At 38.8% G+C, this 18,799-nt stretch overlaps 2 protein-coding genes across 3 annotated transcripts in view; one reads left to right on the forward strand and one right to left on the reverse strand.

Moving 5' to 3' along the window:
- The window catches only part of LOC122865028 (centromere protein P), a 100,828-nt gene that overhangs the window by 38,194 nt on the left and 43,835 nt on the right, over positions 1-18,799 (reverse strand). The window lies entirely within an intron of this gene.
- On the forward strand, positions 1,462-16,523 carry aspn (asporin (LRR class 1)). Its single transcript, XM_044172929.1, has 8 exons — positions 1,462-1,606; positions 5,980-6,243; positions 7,338-7,450; positions 9,588-9,801; positions 10,860-10,970; positions 11,216-11,309; positions 11,797-11,935; positions 14,097-16,523. The coding sequence occupies exons 2-8, from the start codon at positions 6,024-6,026 to the stop codon at positions 14,292-14,294; spliced, it is 1,089 nt and encodes a 362-aa protein (XP_044028864.1). The 5' UTR covers positions 1,462-1,606; positions 5,980-6,023; the 3' UTR covers positions 14,295-16,523.

Here is an 18,799-nt window from a genome sequence, read left to right on the forward strand (position 1 = left end):
AGCAGGCTCCTTCCTGATGAGATGATCATTTAACCAGATCTCTGATGGTTTGGAAAATATGATTTCCCCATAGAGAAGATGCATTGAAACCAGAACACAGACCCGCTCCCATTTTGGATCATCTGACTGCCAAACCAGGGCATATTTGGATGGTCTGGCTCTGCCATAAGTTGTGCCTCAGAGTGCCGTTCCAGCTCAGCTCAGCAGAAAATACCAGCACTGAATGGAAAAAGGAATAGTATAACACATGAACCCCTGAGGGAGCAAGCCCCTGTTAGCTTTTCCATTCTTGGGAGGTATTTCTAATTTCTGCCTCAAATGTAAAGCTTTAGGCTTTTCTGTTGTGTCTTGATAAGATACACATCATGCAGAACACAGCACATAACAAATAATGTTGATTGGATGTTGCAAAGCATCACCTCTGTTCAGACTGCATCAATGAACATATTTTTTGTTGGACCCTTAATTATCGATCATCATGACCACAAGGGATACTTGCCTCCCCTTCTCACAGTGAATCCAGCCTATTTTTTAATGACCGACAGTGCACAAGCATAGAATGATGAGACTTTAAGTTGGGACTCACATTGAATTCCTATTTGCGCACAGTCTTTAATTGATATTCATAATTTTATCCATGCAGTTGGCATGAATAAAAACTGAAACTACAGAAGTCTATATTTCTTTTTTTATTCCCTTTGGTCAGATTGTTTTAAGAAAGTATTGCAGTGTCTTTGTCTCTTGACATTTCAACTTCAACATAATCATTTTTAGGGAAAATTGTAAAAAGGGCTCAATAATTGCTGGTTCATCATCCTGATCTCTTAACCATGAAGATCTACTACTACCTTATGACAAGCATCACTACATCTCAAACTTCATCCTCCTGCTGATCATTTCACTGATGTTTATCTAAATGTACAGTAGGTCAACATGGCAGCATCAGCTCTTTGTTTGGGGAAGTCAGTTACTATGAAGCAGCCAGGTGAAGGAATTCCTCAAACAACTTGACAGACAGCATCATCCTAAAAATCCCTTGGAGGGGCGGCAGCTCACCTCCATCCTAACTGTTGATGTTCCACTGAGAAAACCCAAACAGCTACAGCTGCTGTACAGTCTCACTATCCTGTTTAACCTAGTGCGAACAGGCCTTAGTGTAGGAATTATTCATGTTGATGTAAAATATTTAATATGGCAGCAAGCCGTGAAGAGAGGGGAGGTAACAGTATGTTCTATATAAAGACTTTGCATTCAGGAGACTGAAGCTAACTACCCTGGAATCACTTCAAAGCTCCTGATGAAAAGCACATGACTAAAGTCCTAACAATGCCTTTTCAAATGTAGTCATACAGATGGTGTGATCACAGAGAGAGTGAAGAGCGCTTTACTGAAACTCAGCCTCTTACCCTAACAGCAGAGGTTTTCCGTCGGTGGGGGTGTTCTGGGGGCCATTTTTTTTTCTTTTGGAGAGAGAGGGTGATGCTGTTCTCCGTTCACTGGGAATGTATTGACTGAGGATCCAACTCTCAGCCTTCCAGCTGGACCCTGCCGCTGCTCTGCTCACTGCGTGGGGTTTAAACCAGGACACAAACACCTGACGGCTGAGGTAGGACACACCCTGGATTTATTAACAAAACTACCTAATCTTTTTAAGTTTTTAACTAGTCGATCTGGCATGTTTTATTGTCAGAGAATGCAGCATCTCCAAGGTGTTCAGATCAGTTTAAAAGACTTCTGCTGAATACCTTAAAGGTGGTGGAGGGGTTTCAGTGGAGCCACAGGACTAGGCTGCAAATTTAAGTCTGAAAATCTTCATTTCACCAGCTGATCTAGGTCTGTATTAAAAAACAACTGATTTATTTTAAGGGAGGAAATTTCAAATGCAATTATGAGTTAGATTTGCATGCAAGTTTTAAAGCACAACAAGATCAATTTACAAGAATGTTCATAAGTCTGTGGGTCACATTTTAAGGGAACTACATAATGGGCAAAATCTGAAGGGAAGAGGATGTTGGGTTTTATATTGAATGCTGTGGTCATTCATGTGTTACTTGCCTGGAGTTCAAGTTGATCTCATTTGACAATGCAAAGTAGTTTTCCATGGAGTACAGTAATTACAAATCGTAAATACAAACACATGAGGGAAACTGTCTGAATCACCTCAAATTATTTCGATAATAGATTAATAGTCAATTATAAAAATTACTATTTTAAGAAGCAACAATTTTTCACATACCAAATATTCTCTAGTTCCAGCTCCCCCAATGTGATGATTTGCTGCTTTTTATCATTGTAAACTAAATATCTTTGGATTTTTGACTGTTGGTCGGATATAAACAAGTCATGTCACCTTGAGCTCTGTTTAACTGGGATGGAATTTTTTCACTATTTTCTGACATATTATAGTCTTAACAATTAACCCAATAATCATAAATATAATTGACAGATTATTTTATCATGAAAATAATCACTAGTTGCAGCCACAAGTGGTAGTGACATATACTGTATGCGAGTCCTGATGGGGACAGCAGGGATCAGAGGGGGATAAAGGCTGGTGGTGTCCCTCTAGGTTTGGATGTTTTATGAAATGCAAACCTCTAGAGAACTGAGTATAATTCAGACTGCGAACAAAAACACTTTACCTGCACCAGTCTGACTGGAGTGAAGTCAGATTTACTGGATCGGTTTTCAAGGATTGTTTGATTAAGTGACAGGAAAACACAATAACAAGAGAATTATCTCCAACTTAGTAAAGCTAAAGCAAAACCCCACCAAGTTGCAAAACACACATCAAGAAAACAGCCTCTTTTGTGCTAAATGTGCACATGTGGAACAAAAGACAAGTGTGGGTGCAGAGGAAGGGTCGGTGCTGAGCGGTATTTGCTGTCGCAGCAGGATGCTCGACCACCACCACACATACTTGTGGGTGGACTGACTGCTCGACTGAAGGGATCAGAATCCATCAAGATTAACAGAAGCACGAAACCAGACGATGTCGGCCTCTCTCTGCTGGCTGTGTGAATGTGTAATGGAGGAAGATATATAAATCATTTTGTGAATCACCACAGATGTTGAATAGGTGAGAGGGAGAGAAACATTTATGTTGGCTGAAAGAACTCATTTCCAGGAGAGGTTTTCAGAGCTTGATGGAAACACTGATAGAAAAAAGAGCAGCACTTAAAACCGTGAGTGAAACCGATCACTCCAGGAACTCTGCATGCCCTTTCACCATGCACTGTTTTAACAATACATTCCTAAATCAGGCTAATTTGTGGCTTTTGTGAAACTCAATTAAAGCACTAAAAACAGTTTTGGTGGGTCTGAGGTGACAATTGCACTGTTGAGCATAACGGTTACTGTAGTTTTATACAGTATGGCTTCAACACTATAGTGGTGGTTGCTACAAAGACTACGAAAACACTCTAGGAAAGCCAGCTACAGGGAAGAAACAGTCGAAATGCTTGCATCATGTTACCATGGTAACCACCAGTGTTGGAATGTAACTAAGTACATTTATTCAAGTACTGCCCTAAAGTACAATTTTGAGATACTTGTACTTTACTTTAGTATTTCCATTTTATGCTACCTTTTACTTCTACTCCACGGCAATTCAAAGGGAAATAGTTATTGTACATTTATTCGGCAGCTGTAGTTACTAGTTACTTTGGAGATTAAGATTTTATATACAAAACGTGATCAGTTTATAAAATAAAATGCATTATAAAGATTAAACTACCCAACAGTACATGAAGCAGCTATTATCAGCTTCACCTCAACCAACTACAACATTAAAGTACTGATTGCATGTTAATGCATCTAGAGAATGACATTTCTAATTGCTTCGAATAGCATTGCTGGCTTAACTTTATATGAAGGCATCAGCTGAAGGTGTATGAAGAGGTGGAATAGTAGGAAAGAGATCAAGGGTGCAAAATATAGCATAAGCAATGTAAGCAATGAAAGGTGTTGAAATAAGAGTTTAAGTGTAATGACTTCAATGAGCTTAAGTGTACGGAGAAGGAGTTGAGGTGTCATTAAAGTGTCTTAGTTAGAATAAGGGTAAAACAGCTTAAGTCTAAACCCTATAAGCACTGCAATCAGCTGCTGTGTACTAGAAAGAGTTGAGTTGTTTGTGTGCATGTGTGTGTAGTTCTATGTGTGTCTATGACCATGTGTCTGTGTGTTACTGTTATCACTAACTTTTTTTGCTTCCTTAAAGCCTTCTGTGAGATTCAGTATGTGGCAGCATTTTCAATTGGTTTTTATACATTTATACATGTAAGCATGTATAAATGTTCCTACGCTCCTATAGCGTATGTGGACATGTGTGAATTTGTAAAATATGTTCCTTCTTTGAAAGACCATGACTTGCTTTGTGTACGTGTATCTATGTGTCTCTGCATGTGTGTGTGTGTGTGTGTGTGTGTGTGACGTCAGTTAAGAAACCACCAGCTGCAGTTAACTGCCGAGGGACTGCTGGGTCAGACTGGTCACTTATTAGAGATTCACATGAGAGGCAGGAAGCAGTGAAATGAGTTGAAATAGCAGTTACAAATAATAAAGTGGTCATTTTAGGCTTTTTCCCTTTCCTTTATTGTGTTATATATCTTTTTTGTGCATGTAATAGGTTTGCAAAGTGAAAAAGCCCAAAGTCCACCCCAAAGGGAGTCACCCTCTCCCCCCTAAACTCTGCTCCTGAACTGCCTGAAAACAGCTCGACTGTAGTCCAGCCTTTACTTCCATAACGTATCTACGTCACTATGTAACGCGTCATAATGCATGAATTGAGCAGTTTCCACAAGTACACCTAAATATGAAATTGAAATAACGTTAGTTAAAATGTACAAATTAATAACTACTCTGAAACGTCTTGCTCCAGTCTCAGTTGTGAAGCTGGTTTGGGTTGTTCTGCCTGTGTTTCGGTATCAGACTCGGCTGATCCGAAGCCATAGTTACCGGCCGAAGCGGCTTTGTTTTGGATCACGCTACCTTGCTTGTCAGGATCCACCCTACTCAGCTTCTGATTGGCTAGTAGTCCTTACCTCGGTACTGCGCAGATCAAACAGAAGTGAGATGCCTCACTTGTTAGCTAAAACCGAGCGTTCAAGACACAGGGTGAAAAGAGGTGCTGCAGCAATGTGCAGTATGAGAAAAAATATGGTGTTTTTTGAAAATTAAACCATGTAAGCCTATTCTGGTATAACCCCAATTTAAAATGTTTGTAAATAACAGCTGTGTTTATCTGTAATAAAGCAACTAAGACACCAGAGATCAGAAAAGCAGTCTGATCAGCCAATTTCAATCAGCTGTGTGTCCCCATGTGCAATTAATGGTCGCCATGGTAACAGTAACTGCGGAGTGACTCCTGGGTCAGTTCATTTAACTCTAAACATAACGTCTATTCATTTGAATGGGGAAAACACTAAAAGTTTGAATGAAGTTTCTACATTGAATGGTGTTGAAGAGGTTAGGTGCCAAAAAAAAGTTAGAATGAGAATAATGGACAGTGATTATCAGAGTGTTACATTTAAATAATTTTCAGAGGCCAGTAGGGTTGGGTCCTGTTTTATTGCTGCAAAATATTTTCCTTTGTGTAGGAGTTTGTCTTTCTCAGGATGGCTTTGAAATGAATACAGTAAACGACTGAGAGACTACACACCAAAGGTGACCAACATCCACAGGCTTCGACATTTCTAAAAAGTGCCATTGAACGTCACAGCTAGTGAAAATTTAACTCGGAAACTGTTCACTTGTGAATCCCATCACAGTGGGTCATTCACGTGGACAGTGTAAACTGAGGTAAACTACAGGGTTCTGCATCTCTGTTTTGTTATGTTGACATTGGAATAAAACTGCAGGAAAAAACAAACAACAAAACGTTCCACTGCTTGGTCAGGTTATTTCCTTAGTGCCATGACATCATAGTCTAGTCCTGTCTATTAGTTTTAGAGCTAACCTAACATCTACCTTTTCCTACAGCTCTCCCTGGTTGCTGTTTCACTGCCCCGTCTTCCAATAAAACCATGAGGGTCTTCCTCCTGCTTTGCCTGCTGGCGCTAGGCAACGCCAAACCCTACCAGCCAATCAATGTCATGGACTTCATGAAAAACTATGACATCATGATAGCTGACTCGGGTGACGATGATGATGACGACGACGATGATGCCGATTATGATGATGAAGATGAGAACTGTCCAGCTGGTTGCCATTGCTCACCCAGAGTGGTGCAGTGCTCCGACCAGGGTTAGAACACACACACACACACAGTATGAACACATCTGGATCCACATGTTACTGTGAACCAGTGTGTTGAAAGCTCTGAGCTAGATTCATGGATATTGATAAAGGCTTGCTCTTTTATGTAATTATAAATGTGTAGTTTATCATTTAAGATTAGCAGTGTAAGTTTTGTTTTATTGTACATGAAAAGACTAAAACCAATAAGGTTTTGTCTCTCTCTCAATACTTTTAGACTTAAGTGACAACATGGATGTTAGAAACAGTCAGGATTGATGATTAGGATCTTATGATGCATCTTGCATCAAGGAAATGTGAACTTTCTTCTGGATTGTGGAGAAAATGCAGCCTAAGAGGTTTTTCACACCTAACTTATCACCAGACTCTGACATTGCACAGAACAAGACCATTATTTCCAAGTGAGAGAGCTGCACTCTCCTGGGCATCTGCATAAGCTGTAGCAAGTTTGGTGTGAAACTAGTGTCAAAAGAAAAGCACACTGCCATGTCACTGCATCACATTATACCTGCTTTTCCCTATTTTTGTCCTATTTACCAGAAAAAAGCGACAATTTTATCACATTAACTCTCTGGATTGGCACATCCCAGCTACAGAACATTTCATCTGTCTAATGATGAAATGGTATGTGATGCAGCTAGTGTCTGTTGCACTTACAGTAAAGCAGGACCCTCCAACTTTAGTCTCATGAAACTCTTTACTGCAACATTACCACCTAAGGGTATAAAAAAAGGCCTGGGGGTCATTGCCACAGTTGTAGACTGAATAAATCAGTTGAGTCACTACCAAATTCTTTTTAACAGACTTTCTTAAACTATGGTCCGCAACAAAAAAATTGGCTCATGGCCTTGTTTCTGATTTGTCATGTATGATCATGCATGTTCTCCTAAATCAGAGAATCACTGATACGTCATTATTTGAGACCTGAGATGGCAGAGTCAGAAAGACCATAATGACTTCTTCACCTGTACATCTCAGTATTTGTACTGACATGTAACACCCGGGAGTTGCGTGAGCTCTGATTTTCATCACTTTTGGTCCAACTCAGGTCTTTAATCTGGCATTTGTGTTTCTTCCAACAGGTCAGATCGCTGTTCCTGAGAAGCTTCCTGAAGACACTGTGATACTAGACCTCCAAAACAATGATATCACTGAGATCAAGGAGGACGACTTTAAAGGCCTCCACAAGCTTTATGTAACCTTCAGAACTGGTTTAGCCTGCACATACTGATGAACACCACAACCCTTGTTAACATTAAACAGAACTAAACATCAGGCATGGTTGAAGTTAAAGAAGTAAAGAATGACATTAATCCATCTGAAGAAAACAAACTACATGAGCAAATAAGTTCCAGTCACATCTCCAATTTCAAATTTGAGTAATGTTAATGGTATTGTATCAGTCTGAACATGTACTTATGATCTAATCTAATGGATAATTGGGAGTGAAAAATCTCCTACCAATCAAAACTACCCATTGAGATGAACAAATGGTGTGCACACATCAGCACAGTTCAGTTCAGTTCTATTTTGCTGGATCTAGACTCCAAATTTGACCAATTCAGAACCATGAAGGAAATCTTGGTCACGTGACAAGAAATGGCTAGTTGAAGATGGGACCTGAGAGACTGGCTTCCAAAAGCTTAAACAAGATGGATACATGTGAAATACATTTTGATTTTGTTGCACACACAAGACTAACACCATGTCTACACAGTCCACATAGCGAAAGCAGCACTTTACAGCAGCAGCATCGTCAGTCCTTTCTGTCTACACAGGATGTGTTCAGACACAGAATTGAGTGTAGCTCACCCACGCTTTATGAGCGTATAGAGGGAGTGAAACGCAAGCCATTCCGCAGCCTGTGTAGACAGCAGGATTGATTTAAATAGAAACATATCTCTCCATTAGATGTTTTGAGATGGACGACTGAGAAACATGGCCATACACCATAGACATGCTGTAAGAAGCTACAGCTATGCTAGCAGCTCTGTGAGGCTGTACTTGGGCTAAATGCTAATGTCAGCAAGCTCACAATGACAATGCTAACATGTGACGTTTGCCAGGTTATGTTTAACATTTTCACCATCTTTGTTTAGAGTATTACCATGCATATTACCAACATTTGTTAATAAGCCATAACACAAAGTATAGACAAATGAGGTACAATCCAAGCCACAGTGAATCAAGGAGAAGTCTGAGAATAAGTGCCACAATTATTTAGAAGTTAATTAATTAATTATTATTTTTTTACTTTTCATAAACCAAATAATTAAACAAACTGATATTTTGACCTGATAATGGCACTAGATGAAAAGGCAGGGGATGATCAAAGTTATTACAATGCATTTTGTGGGGAACATAAGATTTGCAAAAACTTTAATAATAATCCCCATCTAATATTTGTTTACATATCTCACTCAAAACCAAAAATGTCAATCTTCTGGTGGCAGTAGATGAAAAGTCAGAAAATCACCAAAGTCAATAGCCATTGAATAAATGCTGAGATATTTCCCTGTATAAATACAAATTTTGACCTGGTGACACATTAGATAAAGCGTCAAATCAAATTTTAGAATCTGTGAATCAGAAGATAAGAATCGCAATTATCATGTCAAGATACATATGAATGACAATACCATCTTGTAGATTTTAAAGTGACTATATGAAGAAACAGCTCACGAATATCAGTCCAAATGCAGCCTTACAAGGAGTCTATATGAAACTCCCAGTTGAGGAGTAGGGACGCTAACAGTGGGTCTGTTGTCTGATGTTTTCCCAGCTGGGAATAAACCACATCAAGGCTTAAACTCTGAATTATACTGTACTGTATCAAAGCAAACAAGGAGAACAATCTGCAGCCACAGCTTTGTGCTAATAGAGTTGCTTGTGTTAAATGGTGCAGCTGGCCTGAACCCGAATAGGGTTGAGTTTCATTTAAATTTAAAAACTGCTTTATATTAAGCAGATTTCAGCTGTCATAAACATCATTAATGACAAGGTATTTTGTGATTCTTTTTGTTAGAAACGTCAAACAAACTTGTAAATATTCTCTATCTTGCCATACACATGTTGAAAGTTGAGCACGAAAGTTCATTTTTGACCGTGGAAACTTTCTGTTTGACAAAAACAAACAAACAAAACCTCAATTAAATCTTAACTCTGTTGTCCATTTTACTTGAGTTGGATGTCCTAACATCAGCAAATTCTGGGGCATAGTGAGTACAACGGGGACATATAAAATGTTCCATTCTTACACTTGTTGTAAGAAATGCTGCAAAACCCAGTCTGAATCTACAAAATTTTATTCTAATTTCTTTCTCCCACAACAGGGCCTGTTTCTAATCAACAACAAGATCTCTAAGATTCATCCTAAGGCATTCAGAAACATGGACCATCTCAGACTGCTGTACCTCTCCTACAACCTGCTGACCGAGATCCCTGCAAACCTGCCTCCCAACGTCATCGAGCTCCGCTTCCATGAAAACAAGATCAATAGAATCCAGAAGGATGCATTTAAAGGCCTGAGGAAACTCCATGTACTGGGTAAGACCTGGTTTCAGCTTCCTGTATCAGATTGGCAATAATCAGTGTTCTCAAAGGCTAGGGGTGTCTAGTCCTTTGCCAAAGAGAAGTCTGCAGGTTTTTATTCAACACAACAAAATAGGTCGTTAATCATTGCCTTCTAAAATGACCCATATGACCATTTATTCATACTGTATGAGTGTTTTCTGATCTGCCGCCTCTATGGTTAAGGTTTAGTTAAGTTCAGGCAAGCCAAACTACTTGGTAATGGTAATGGTTAAAAGAAACAACATTCACCGTTAGGAGACGGGATGCAAACCTCGGTCTCCAGTGTCAAAGTCAGTCTTTGTACTGGTTAAAGTGTAGTTGAATTTAAGCAACTAAAACTATTTGGTTAAGGTAAAGAAAAAAACGCGGTAACTGTTAAAGAAACATTAACCATGAGGTGTCAAAGTCAGACAATTTTCACCCCCAATCATCCATCCCAACCTCTTTCCTAATATGGTTTGGCAATGCTATGACAAAGTCACACTACTTCTGTCTATGAGACAACAATCATTATTTCCACGACCATGAGAGGCTCAAATAGTTCTTTCTGCAACCATGTCCACATACATGCAGTATGTGCAGTATGTACAGAACTGCATTCACGTCTGCCCTACTGTCCACATCCACATCTGATTTGGAATATATATAAAGGGACATAATAGGTTTATACTAGAGTTTAGTCTAATTTATCAGTGGCTAAAGGCCTTTAATTTAAGATATTAAAACAGAATTTTTGAAATAATGTTTACTTAACATGCAACAGTGTTGGGAGTTCCACTCATTAAAAAGAGAACACTGACACATTCAAGTGACTGATAGAAAACAAAGACACCACAGCATTTTTGGACTTCTAACACAGATAGCACTGAATGAATGTTAACATACTGAACTTAAGAGCTTATTTCAATCAAGCCAAGGTTTTACTTGCCATCAGTAGATCATTACAGTACAGTAATCTACATCATTCATCTACAGTAATCAGGAGATATAATGGATCATTAATAATTATACCAGATGTCTTGTCCAAACAGAGCTGGGCGCCAACCCTCTGGCCAACAGTGGGATTGAGCTGGGAGCTTTTAACGGCTTGTCGACCCTGTATGTCGGTATAGCAGAGGCCAAACTAACCGCTGTACCAAAAGGTAGAATATCACTCACCTCATGTTATGCTGATTTAAACAAATTAATGATAAACTTTTCTTTCTCCTTCAGTCACCCACCTACTACAACTGTAAATAAGGCACACATACTGCTAATGTCTGTTAATATGATGCTTTGATTTAAAAGGGTTTGTTTTCAAATCATTATTAAAAAGCAAGTAATGAAGTTAAGTATGCTTAATCTACCCTTTACACTGGTTATGTTTAGTGTGTTTTGTATCTCCCAGACCTCCCATCCTCCATCACAGAGCTGAGCCTGGACTACAACAAGATCTCTAAGGTGGAAGTAGAAGACTTCATCAGATATAAAAACCTGCAGAGGTGAAAACCGAGTCTAGAAACTTTTTCCAATAAGCCAAGATTTTGTGCAGGCCATTGTTCAAATTATTGTTTGACTATTCTTCAAAACTCCAACCTGAGTGTTTTTCTTCCTTACTCTATGATGAAGGTTTGCAGGTAAACATGAAAAACATTCACTGTTAACATTCAAAAAGACACTCACCAGAATAAAAAAAAAGAAAATCAACACTAAACTGTAGAATAAAAAAAAAATGTGTACATCAATGTTAATACAATTTGTTAACATAATGATTTCATATAAGATTATTTGTGTAATTTAAGCTGCCAGGTGGCTTTAAACAAAAGGCTCTGTTTATGTGTAAGTTACAATGGGAAGTTTTAAATATCGGTATGTTTGTTAAGTTGATCAGTTAATTTCAGTTTTTTGTCACTTCTTAATTTCTGCAGAGTTGATGATTTTTACTCACAAGTGGCGATACCTGTCAAATATCTTTTGCCATTTTTACAGGCTAGGACTAGGTTTTAACCAGATCAAGTTTGTAGAAAATGGCAGCTTTGCCAGCATACCGAGCATCCGTGAGGTCCACCTGGACAACAACCGTCTGAAGAAGGTCCCACCGGGCCTCAGCTCCCTGCGCTACCTCCAGGTGAGCTACAGGCACTAACAAATCACTTTGATCAGTAGATTAAAGTGAATGTCATAAAACTGACAATGTCATCTGGGTTTAGTTGACAGTAGAGTTAGGACAGAGCTCAAAGCTGGCAACCCCACTATAAAGGACAGGGCTTCTGAGATGCTGTGTGCAGTCACTGCACCCAGCGGTTGTTAGAAGGAGTTAGGAGGTAGAGTTTTTCTCTTTGTGCTAAGCAAACATGACCTGGATCTGTAATGGGCGTATGGACTAGAATTTCAAAAGTTACAGTGGCAGATCCACCAATCCACCTGCCAGCCTCATTCCCATCTGACGGACTACACCACCTACCTGAGGAGTGCATTTGTTGTGGAACATCTTGCTTTTCATTTCAGCGCCAATGTTAACAGGTTAGAGCAGCCACACAGCTCAGGCACGGCTGCAGTAGCGTGTCTTCTAGAGATACGGCGCGTTGTCTATTTTATTTTCGCGTGACACACGCAGTTCTCAGCAAAAATAGACAGTTGATAGTCAGACATCATACCAGCAACATTACACCTTTCACTACAGTTTCAATGTCTATATCTGTAGAATATGTCCCAGACATGAAAGAAATATAAAAATGTTTTGTTTAAAGCTGGAGTCCTGAACTTTTGTCTCCCCCTTCTGGCAGTGAGAGTAATTACACAAACACTGTTGACACGTGTTTATGATGCATGCCTACAGTGAGCTTGCCTCAGGCTTGTGCTCAGAAGTAGTTACAAAAATACAGAGACATTTCCACAGTTATTTAGGTAGAGTAAATGTAATACCTACCTACTCCAATTATTTTACCAACCTGTCCAAGAGCAGTAACGTGACAACTGTGTCTGGTCTCAGTCCCTTCTCTCAGCGCCCTCCAACAAGGAAAAGCTAAAACTAAGCCATTGGTTATCCGTGTTGGTCCTCGCCGTCAATCACTCTCTTTTTTTGACTGTAATCTTTCGTCTGAACACCGAGTTTCTTTTTTATCTGGAGCATCAGACACTTTTCTTGGACACTTCTTAGGCTTTACTCCTAGTCGCCTACACCATCGCCACAGTTGCTCCAGAGCCATGTAGAGTTGCGTTATCTCTGTTTAATTTCAATTCAAGTGGCTTTTTTGGCATGACTGCATACAATACAAGGTTGCCAAAGCATATTAACACAAACTATACAATCATAATAAAGAAAATAAACAATTCTCAATAATAAACATTTTCTCCAATGGACCTTTTAAAAAAACGAACAAAAAAAAGTAATGGCAGCGCTCTACATGGCTCTGGGTTGCTCCCTGCTTCTGCTCTGGCAAACCAATCATTGCTGGTTGGCATAAAATGCATCATTACCAGTGCGCCAGCACAGGAATATCGCCACAGACACCAGATTTAAAAATTCTGTATAGAGATTTACCTGGCAGTGAAAGGCTTAATCAGCATTGTGTGAACTCGTTTGGTAAGGGCTTGAATGTAAAGGATGTTCATTTATATGTAAAAGTCCTGCACTCTAGCTTTAACTCAACACGTCCTGTATCCGTTTCAAATTAAAAGCCCTCTTGCGTTTCTGTGGACAGAATCCCTTCATATTCTGTCTAAATTAAATTTATAGTGAAATGAAACATTCTATTATTGATGGCCATTATCAAAGGCAAACTCAATGCAGAAAGATAGGGCTGGCAGTAGCAGTGCTGCAGCAGCAACGCTGTCTGTGTGGACACCGCAAGCGTTCAGCGATGTAGCCATCATGCACATGGAGAGATGTGGCCTGGGCATTACCTTCACAAGATGCCCAAATCTCACAGTGTAGCTGATGTAGATGTGGAAGAAAGTCTTCTTGCAATCCTTGATGTGCAACATATACTATGCTGTTGTTACATTATGAATGAAGGGGAACAGTAAAGTTGATAGTTGTTAGAATACATTATTTCAACTTTTCAGTCATCTCAAATACATCATTTTCCTTCAACTCAGCAACCTAGAGCTATAAAATGATGCCCAACTTTCCAACTTGTAACTTTCTTTCCTGATCGGAAGGTTGTGATTTTGAGTTTCCAACGTAGCAGTTAAGCAGTATTAGAACAGATTTCCCAAATCATGGTTGGTTTACTGACATGGCCGAAAAATAACTGATTAAAAACAAATCCTCTCTGTCTGTTTAGGTGATTTTCCTCCATGGCAACAAAATCAGCAGTGTGGGAGTCAACGACTTCTGTCCCATCAGGCCCAGCGTCAAGAAGAACATGTACACAGGCATCAGCCTGTTTGCCAATCCTCTTAAATATTGGGATGTCCAGCCGGCCACCTTTCGCTGTGTGACCGGACGGAGGGGCGTTCAGCTGGGAAACTTCAGAAAGTAGAAGTAGGGAGTGAAAACGATGCTTTCCAGACAGCGCAGAAATGGAGAACTGCCAATATCCTCATTACAGTATAAGGAAGGAGCTGCGAATAATTCTGATAGATAAAACAAGATGAAACTGCATTCCTAAAGTGTTAGCTGTATGTATATTAGAAACTGTAGTACATGTTATTGAATGCTGGTACAATTTACACATACAACAAAAAGTTCTCAGCCAGGAAAAAAAAAAAAAACAAACAAAAAAAACCCTAGTCTGGATGTTGTCGCTGAAAATAAAGATTAAATCATAAGCTACAACACTAAGAAAATGTTACAGCTACAGACAGTATACAAGGGGTGGACGTAATAACAAGAACAGCTGTACATTATAATGAAATTCAACATAAAGAGCCCTGACTACCTTTGTGAGGTGCATTCTGTAGGTTATTCTTTTATTCCTCAACTTTTGCTGTGTAAACTTTCCCAGGAATAAAGCGCCTCCCTCTGGTCACTTTTGAGCAAAACCAACCAAGGACTTGACAAGAGTAGTATTACATGCTGATACCTTTTTAACAAAATAGCTCTTTTTTAGTTATTTCCTTTCTAGTTTTAAAATAAGACGACATATATATTTACGCCTTTTTTAAGACATGTAATTATCATAGAAGAGTCACTATAGGTCAGAGCTGTAAGATAACAGGAGCCTAAAAACCACTTTGACTTAAACTAAAACATATTTTCCTCCCAGCAGAAGTCTGTACAGTAATTAAGGGTGGTGGCATTATTTAGTGCAATAAGTCACTTTGAAGTGTCATGTCTGTCTGTATGTGGATGTTTTATATTATCTCAATGCATGTCTGCATTGTCTTCATTTAGAAGCTGAAAGCTACATGTCAGACTGGATTATACATGGTCCTTGATGTAAACCCACAACCAAGTGAACTACAGTTATCATTGAAATTATAAGCAGGTAATTTAACTCCCAACCCAGAATGTCTAAGAGCATATTTCTTTACAAACACGTTCCTAGTTCTTCCAGTGATTTCTCATCTGAAATGGTGCTATATTTATTTAGTATGTCTTTAAATAAAACCTGGAACACCTCCCATTTACAGTATGTCTTTACTTTTTGTCAAAATGAAAGTGGGTTTGAGTTGGAAAGTTAACTTTTGATCTTGTTATTTGAGCTATTATTGTCATATCCTCTTGTCCTCTAGGACAAACTTGTGATTTTAGACTATATGAATAAATTTGACTTAACATATCAGACTGAGCTTGAATAAAACATACTATCTGCAAAAATCAATGGGCAAGGTATTGGCTGTAAAGATATTATCAGAAAAAAACCCTAAAAGGCTGATTACGGAAGATTAGAAATCATCAACTCTATATAGTTTTCAAAAATGGCATGAATTGATTTTAAAAAGGCAAAATTGGATTGCAGTCTTAGGGGAGCTGCAACTAATGACTTTATGGATTAATGGTTACAAATAACAGTCATTAGAAGTCATTTAGTCTATAAAATGTCAGAAAATAGAGAAAAATGTCCATCAAAAGTTCTCAGAGCCCAAGATTACATCTTCAAATGCCTGTGTATTGACCAACCAACAGTCACTCACTGCAGCTAAATGTTATTACTGGGACCAGTGTTGGTTTCCCCGGCAGAAGGCTGATAAAGACCAGTTGAGCTATTCCTTTATCTACCAGCTGATGTCACTGCACACTTAAGAGTTACAGCTAGTTTTCTTGGTGTCAGTGGAGGTCTGGAGATTGAGCCAGAAGAATGAAGACACCCAGGGGGTGATTGGTTCAGATTTCAAATCTACAGTGTTGAGAAACTGTGGCCTTCTGGGAGAACACAGGGGACCATTTTGTCAAAATTTTGCTATGGTTTTTCTATGCGTTCCTATTGTTGCCAAGTCTGTCTACTCTACCACTACTTCTAAAATAAGGAACTCTCTAGTAGCCAAACTTATTTGGAAAATAGTCAAAGGACGAGAGGTATTGGAAATTTTTACATAATTCCTTAAAGTAACCTTAAACTAAAAAAATAAAAGTGTAAGTTGTGTAACATACAATACTTACAGTGACTATTCATGAAGCTGCACTATTTCATCATGGTAATATTGTGGATGTCTTGTACATCATTCTCTTCATGTTTCCCCAAAATTCAGCCTGACAGATTTGGTATCTCAGGAAATTTTGGGTTCCCCACTTAAGTTTACAATAAATGATGCAGGCTTGAACAATGTCAATTTGTCAATGTCATTTGTAAACATGGAGGCACTGAAGTGTCTGTCAGGGTTGAAGGTAGCCCTGATGTCACAGGAGAAATACAAACTCACTGGATGGTGGGAAATCTTTTTAGTGACCTATATAAGGTGGGGGGAAATTTAGGTAATGACAACAACAAAAAAATGTATTTGCTTTCTTGCGGAGAGTTAATCAGAATATCAATACCGCTGTCATGTCTGTACGGTAAATATGAAGCTAGAGCTGTCCAAAGGTAACTAAATCGGTGTACCTACATTTTTACTCTTCGTTTATTTATTTATTTATTTTATTTTTTTGACGGATTTAACAAACGAAACAGAACGTGTTGATTAGTGAGCTTAAGAGGTGCTGGAAGATGGCAAGAAAGCAAATAAACGTATTTCCCAAATATCAAACTATTCCTTTAATGGAGATCTTTCTCTGACGAGTAAATTGCTTACAACAAAAACAATCCCAAATCAGTTACTGATTTTTCCAGATTTTTTACTAGCTTTTTCCAGAGCTTTCAACTGTATCACACTGTCTTCCTCAGCTGATGGCGTTTGCTCAATGGTATCTCAATCATATTTTTTTGTTACTTTTCACCTGGATCAAGGCTAGATTTATAAGTAGGGGTGTTACGAACTGATAACTGATTAATCATTGTAAACAATTTGACCCGACAAGAAACCATGATCAGAACCCATGATGTAGCATGGCATGACAGGTTTTACATACGACTGGAAGGACACAGTAAAAGGTGTTGCCTATCTCAGTGATGTGTTGCAAATTTAATTTTTGAACAGTTCCTTCCCCCAGTATTTCAAACTTATCCACCAACACAATTAAGTGTCCATGTAGACCACTTTTTGATGAACAGATGTCACACAGGACTCACATACTGGAGATCTGTTCAGATTCATCAATAAAAACCAGTAAAACTTCAGTCTTGTAGATCGACATCTTTTTCACTTGATAATGAATATTTGTAGGCTGCTGCAATTTTGCTGATACAATAATGGGTTTGGTTCTATTTGGAGTGTCCTGCATGTTAGGACATGTTAGGAATTAAGTAATCTACAAAAGCCTGTAAATTGCAGAGAATTATGTATAATCTTCATTGTTTTTTGGCTATATGTTGAATAATGACAGGCGGGGCCAAAGCAGCATTTTCATAAATGGATAGTATGATGTCCATAATGGACAATATTATGTCTATCCATCCATTAGCTATACCCGCTTATTCTTAAGAGGGTCGCGGGGCGGCTGAAGCCGATCCCAGCTGCCCTTTTGCTTGGGTTGTGTCATTGGAGTAGCCTACATTATTTGCTTGAATCAGCTCTTTACTCTCTCTGCCTGATCTCAAGAAGGTCATACATGCTAATACATCATCTCAGTTAGATTATGTAATTCATTGTATTCAGGGTTAAGCCATCTCACGCCTTCAGCTAGTACAAAACGTGGCTGCTCAGCTTTTAACAAATATTAGAAGAAAAGATCATATCAGCCCGGTTTTGCATCCAGTTATTTTGCTGATTGCTGCTCCCCTATGAGCCAGAGCGCAGCCTCAGATCCTCAGCAGGGCTCGGCTGGCTGCTCCTAAGTCCAAGCTCAAGACTAAAGGTGACCAGGCTTTTGCAGTCAGGACCCCTCAGCTCTGAAACTTCCTGCCTGAAGATTTGTGGCTGCAGAATCAGTGACATCTTTTAAATCACTTCTCAAAACTTACCTTTTAAAAAGGCTTTTTATTAATGCTAGCATACTGTTATATTTCTAACATGTCTTATCTGTTTTATTATTATTGTATTTATTTTATATTATTGTTAGGTAATTCTGAAATGTTTTAATCCTGGTTCAACCCAACCATGTAAAGCACTTTGTAGCTCTGTTTTGAAAAGTGCTGTATAAATAAAAAAAAGTTTCATCATCATCATCATCATCATCATTATAAACCTGCATTACTTGATTTCTTGGCCACTTGGGGGCAGCAGAACAAGCTGTCACCACATCACATTTTAAAGTTGAAAGCTGCTTACTTACACATACAGCAATATCATCATTTATTTACAGTTGTGTTTGTGTCCACCAGATGAAGTTCAATATTCAATCTCCTTTTAGCTCTGGTTTGGTCTCCACCAACTTCTGAGAAAAACAACTGGCTCTTTAGCTGCTAGATATTTCACTTTCTTCACCAGCTAGTCTCTAACTTTGTCTGTCTGCTGTTTGGTGCTGGACAGGTAGTGTACAGTGGGTTTATCAGAGCTTGTTTGATGA

The sequence above is a fragment of the Siniperca chuatsi genome, linkage group LG2, assembly GCF_020085105.1.
Source record: "Siniperca chuatsi isolate FFG_IHB_CAS linkage group LG2, ASM2008510v1, whole genome shotgun sequence".
Lineage (NCBI taxonomy): Eukaryota > Metazoa > Chordata > Actinopteri > Centrarchiformes > Sinipercidae > Siniperca > Siniperca chuatsi.

What these genes read in the sequence shown, in the direction of transcription:
- aspn (XM_044172929.1), top strand. Translation starts at nt 6,024, where the DNA reads ATGAGGGTCTTCCTCCTGCTTTGCCTGCTGGCGCTAGGCAACGCCAAA. An exon ending in GAGGAAACTCCATGTACTGG is followed by an intron (nt 9,802 to 10,859) that starts GTAAGACCTGGT and finishes TTGTCCAAACAG; the next exon opens with AGCTGGGCGCCAACCCTCTG. An exon ending in ACTAACCGCTGTACCAAAAG is followed by an intron (nt 10,971 to 11,215) that starts GTAGAATATCAC and finishes TGTATCTCCCAG; the next exon opens with ACCTCCCATCCTCCATCACA.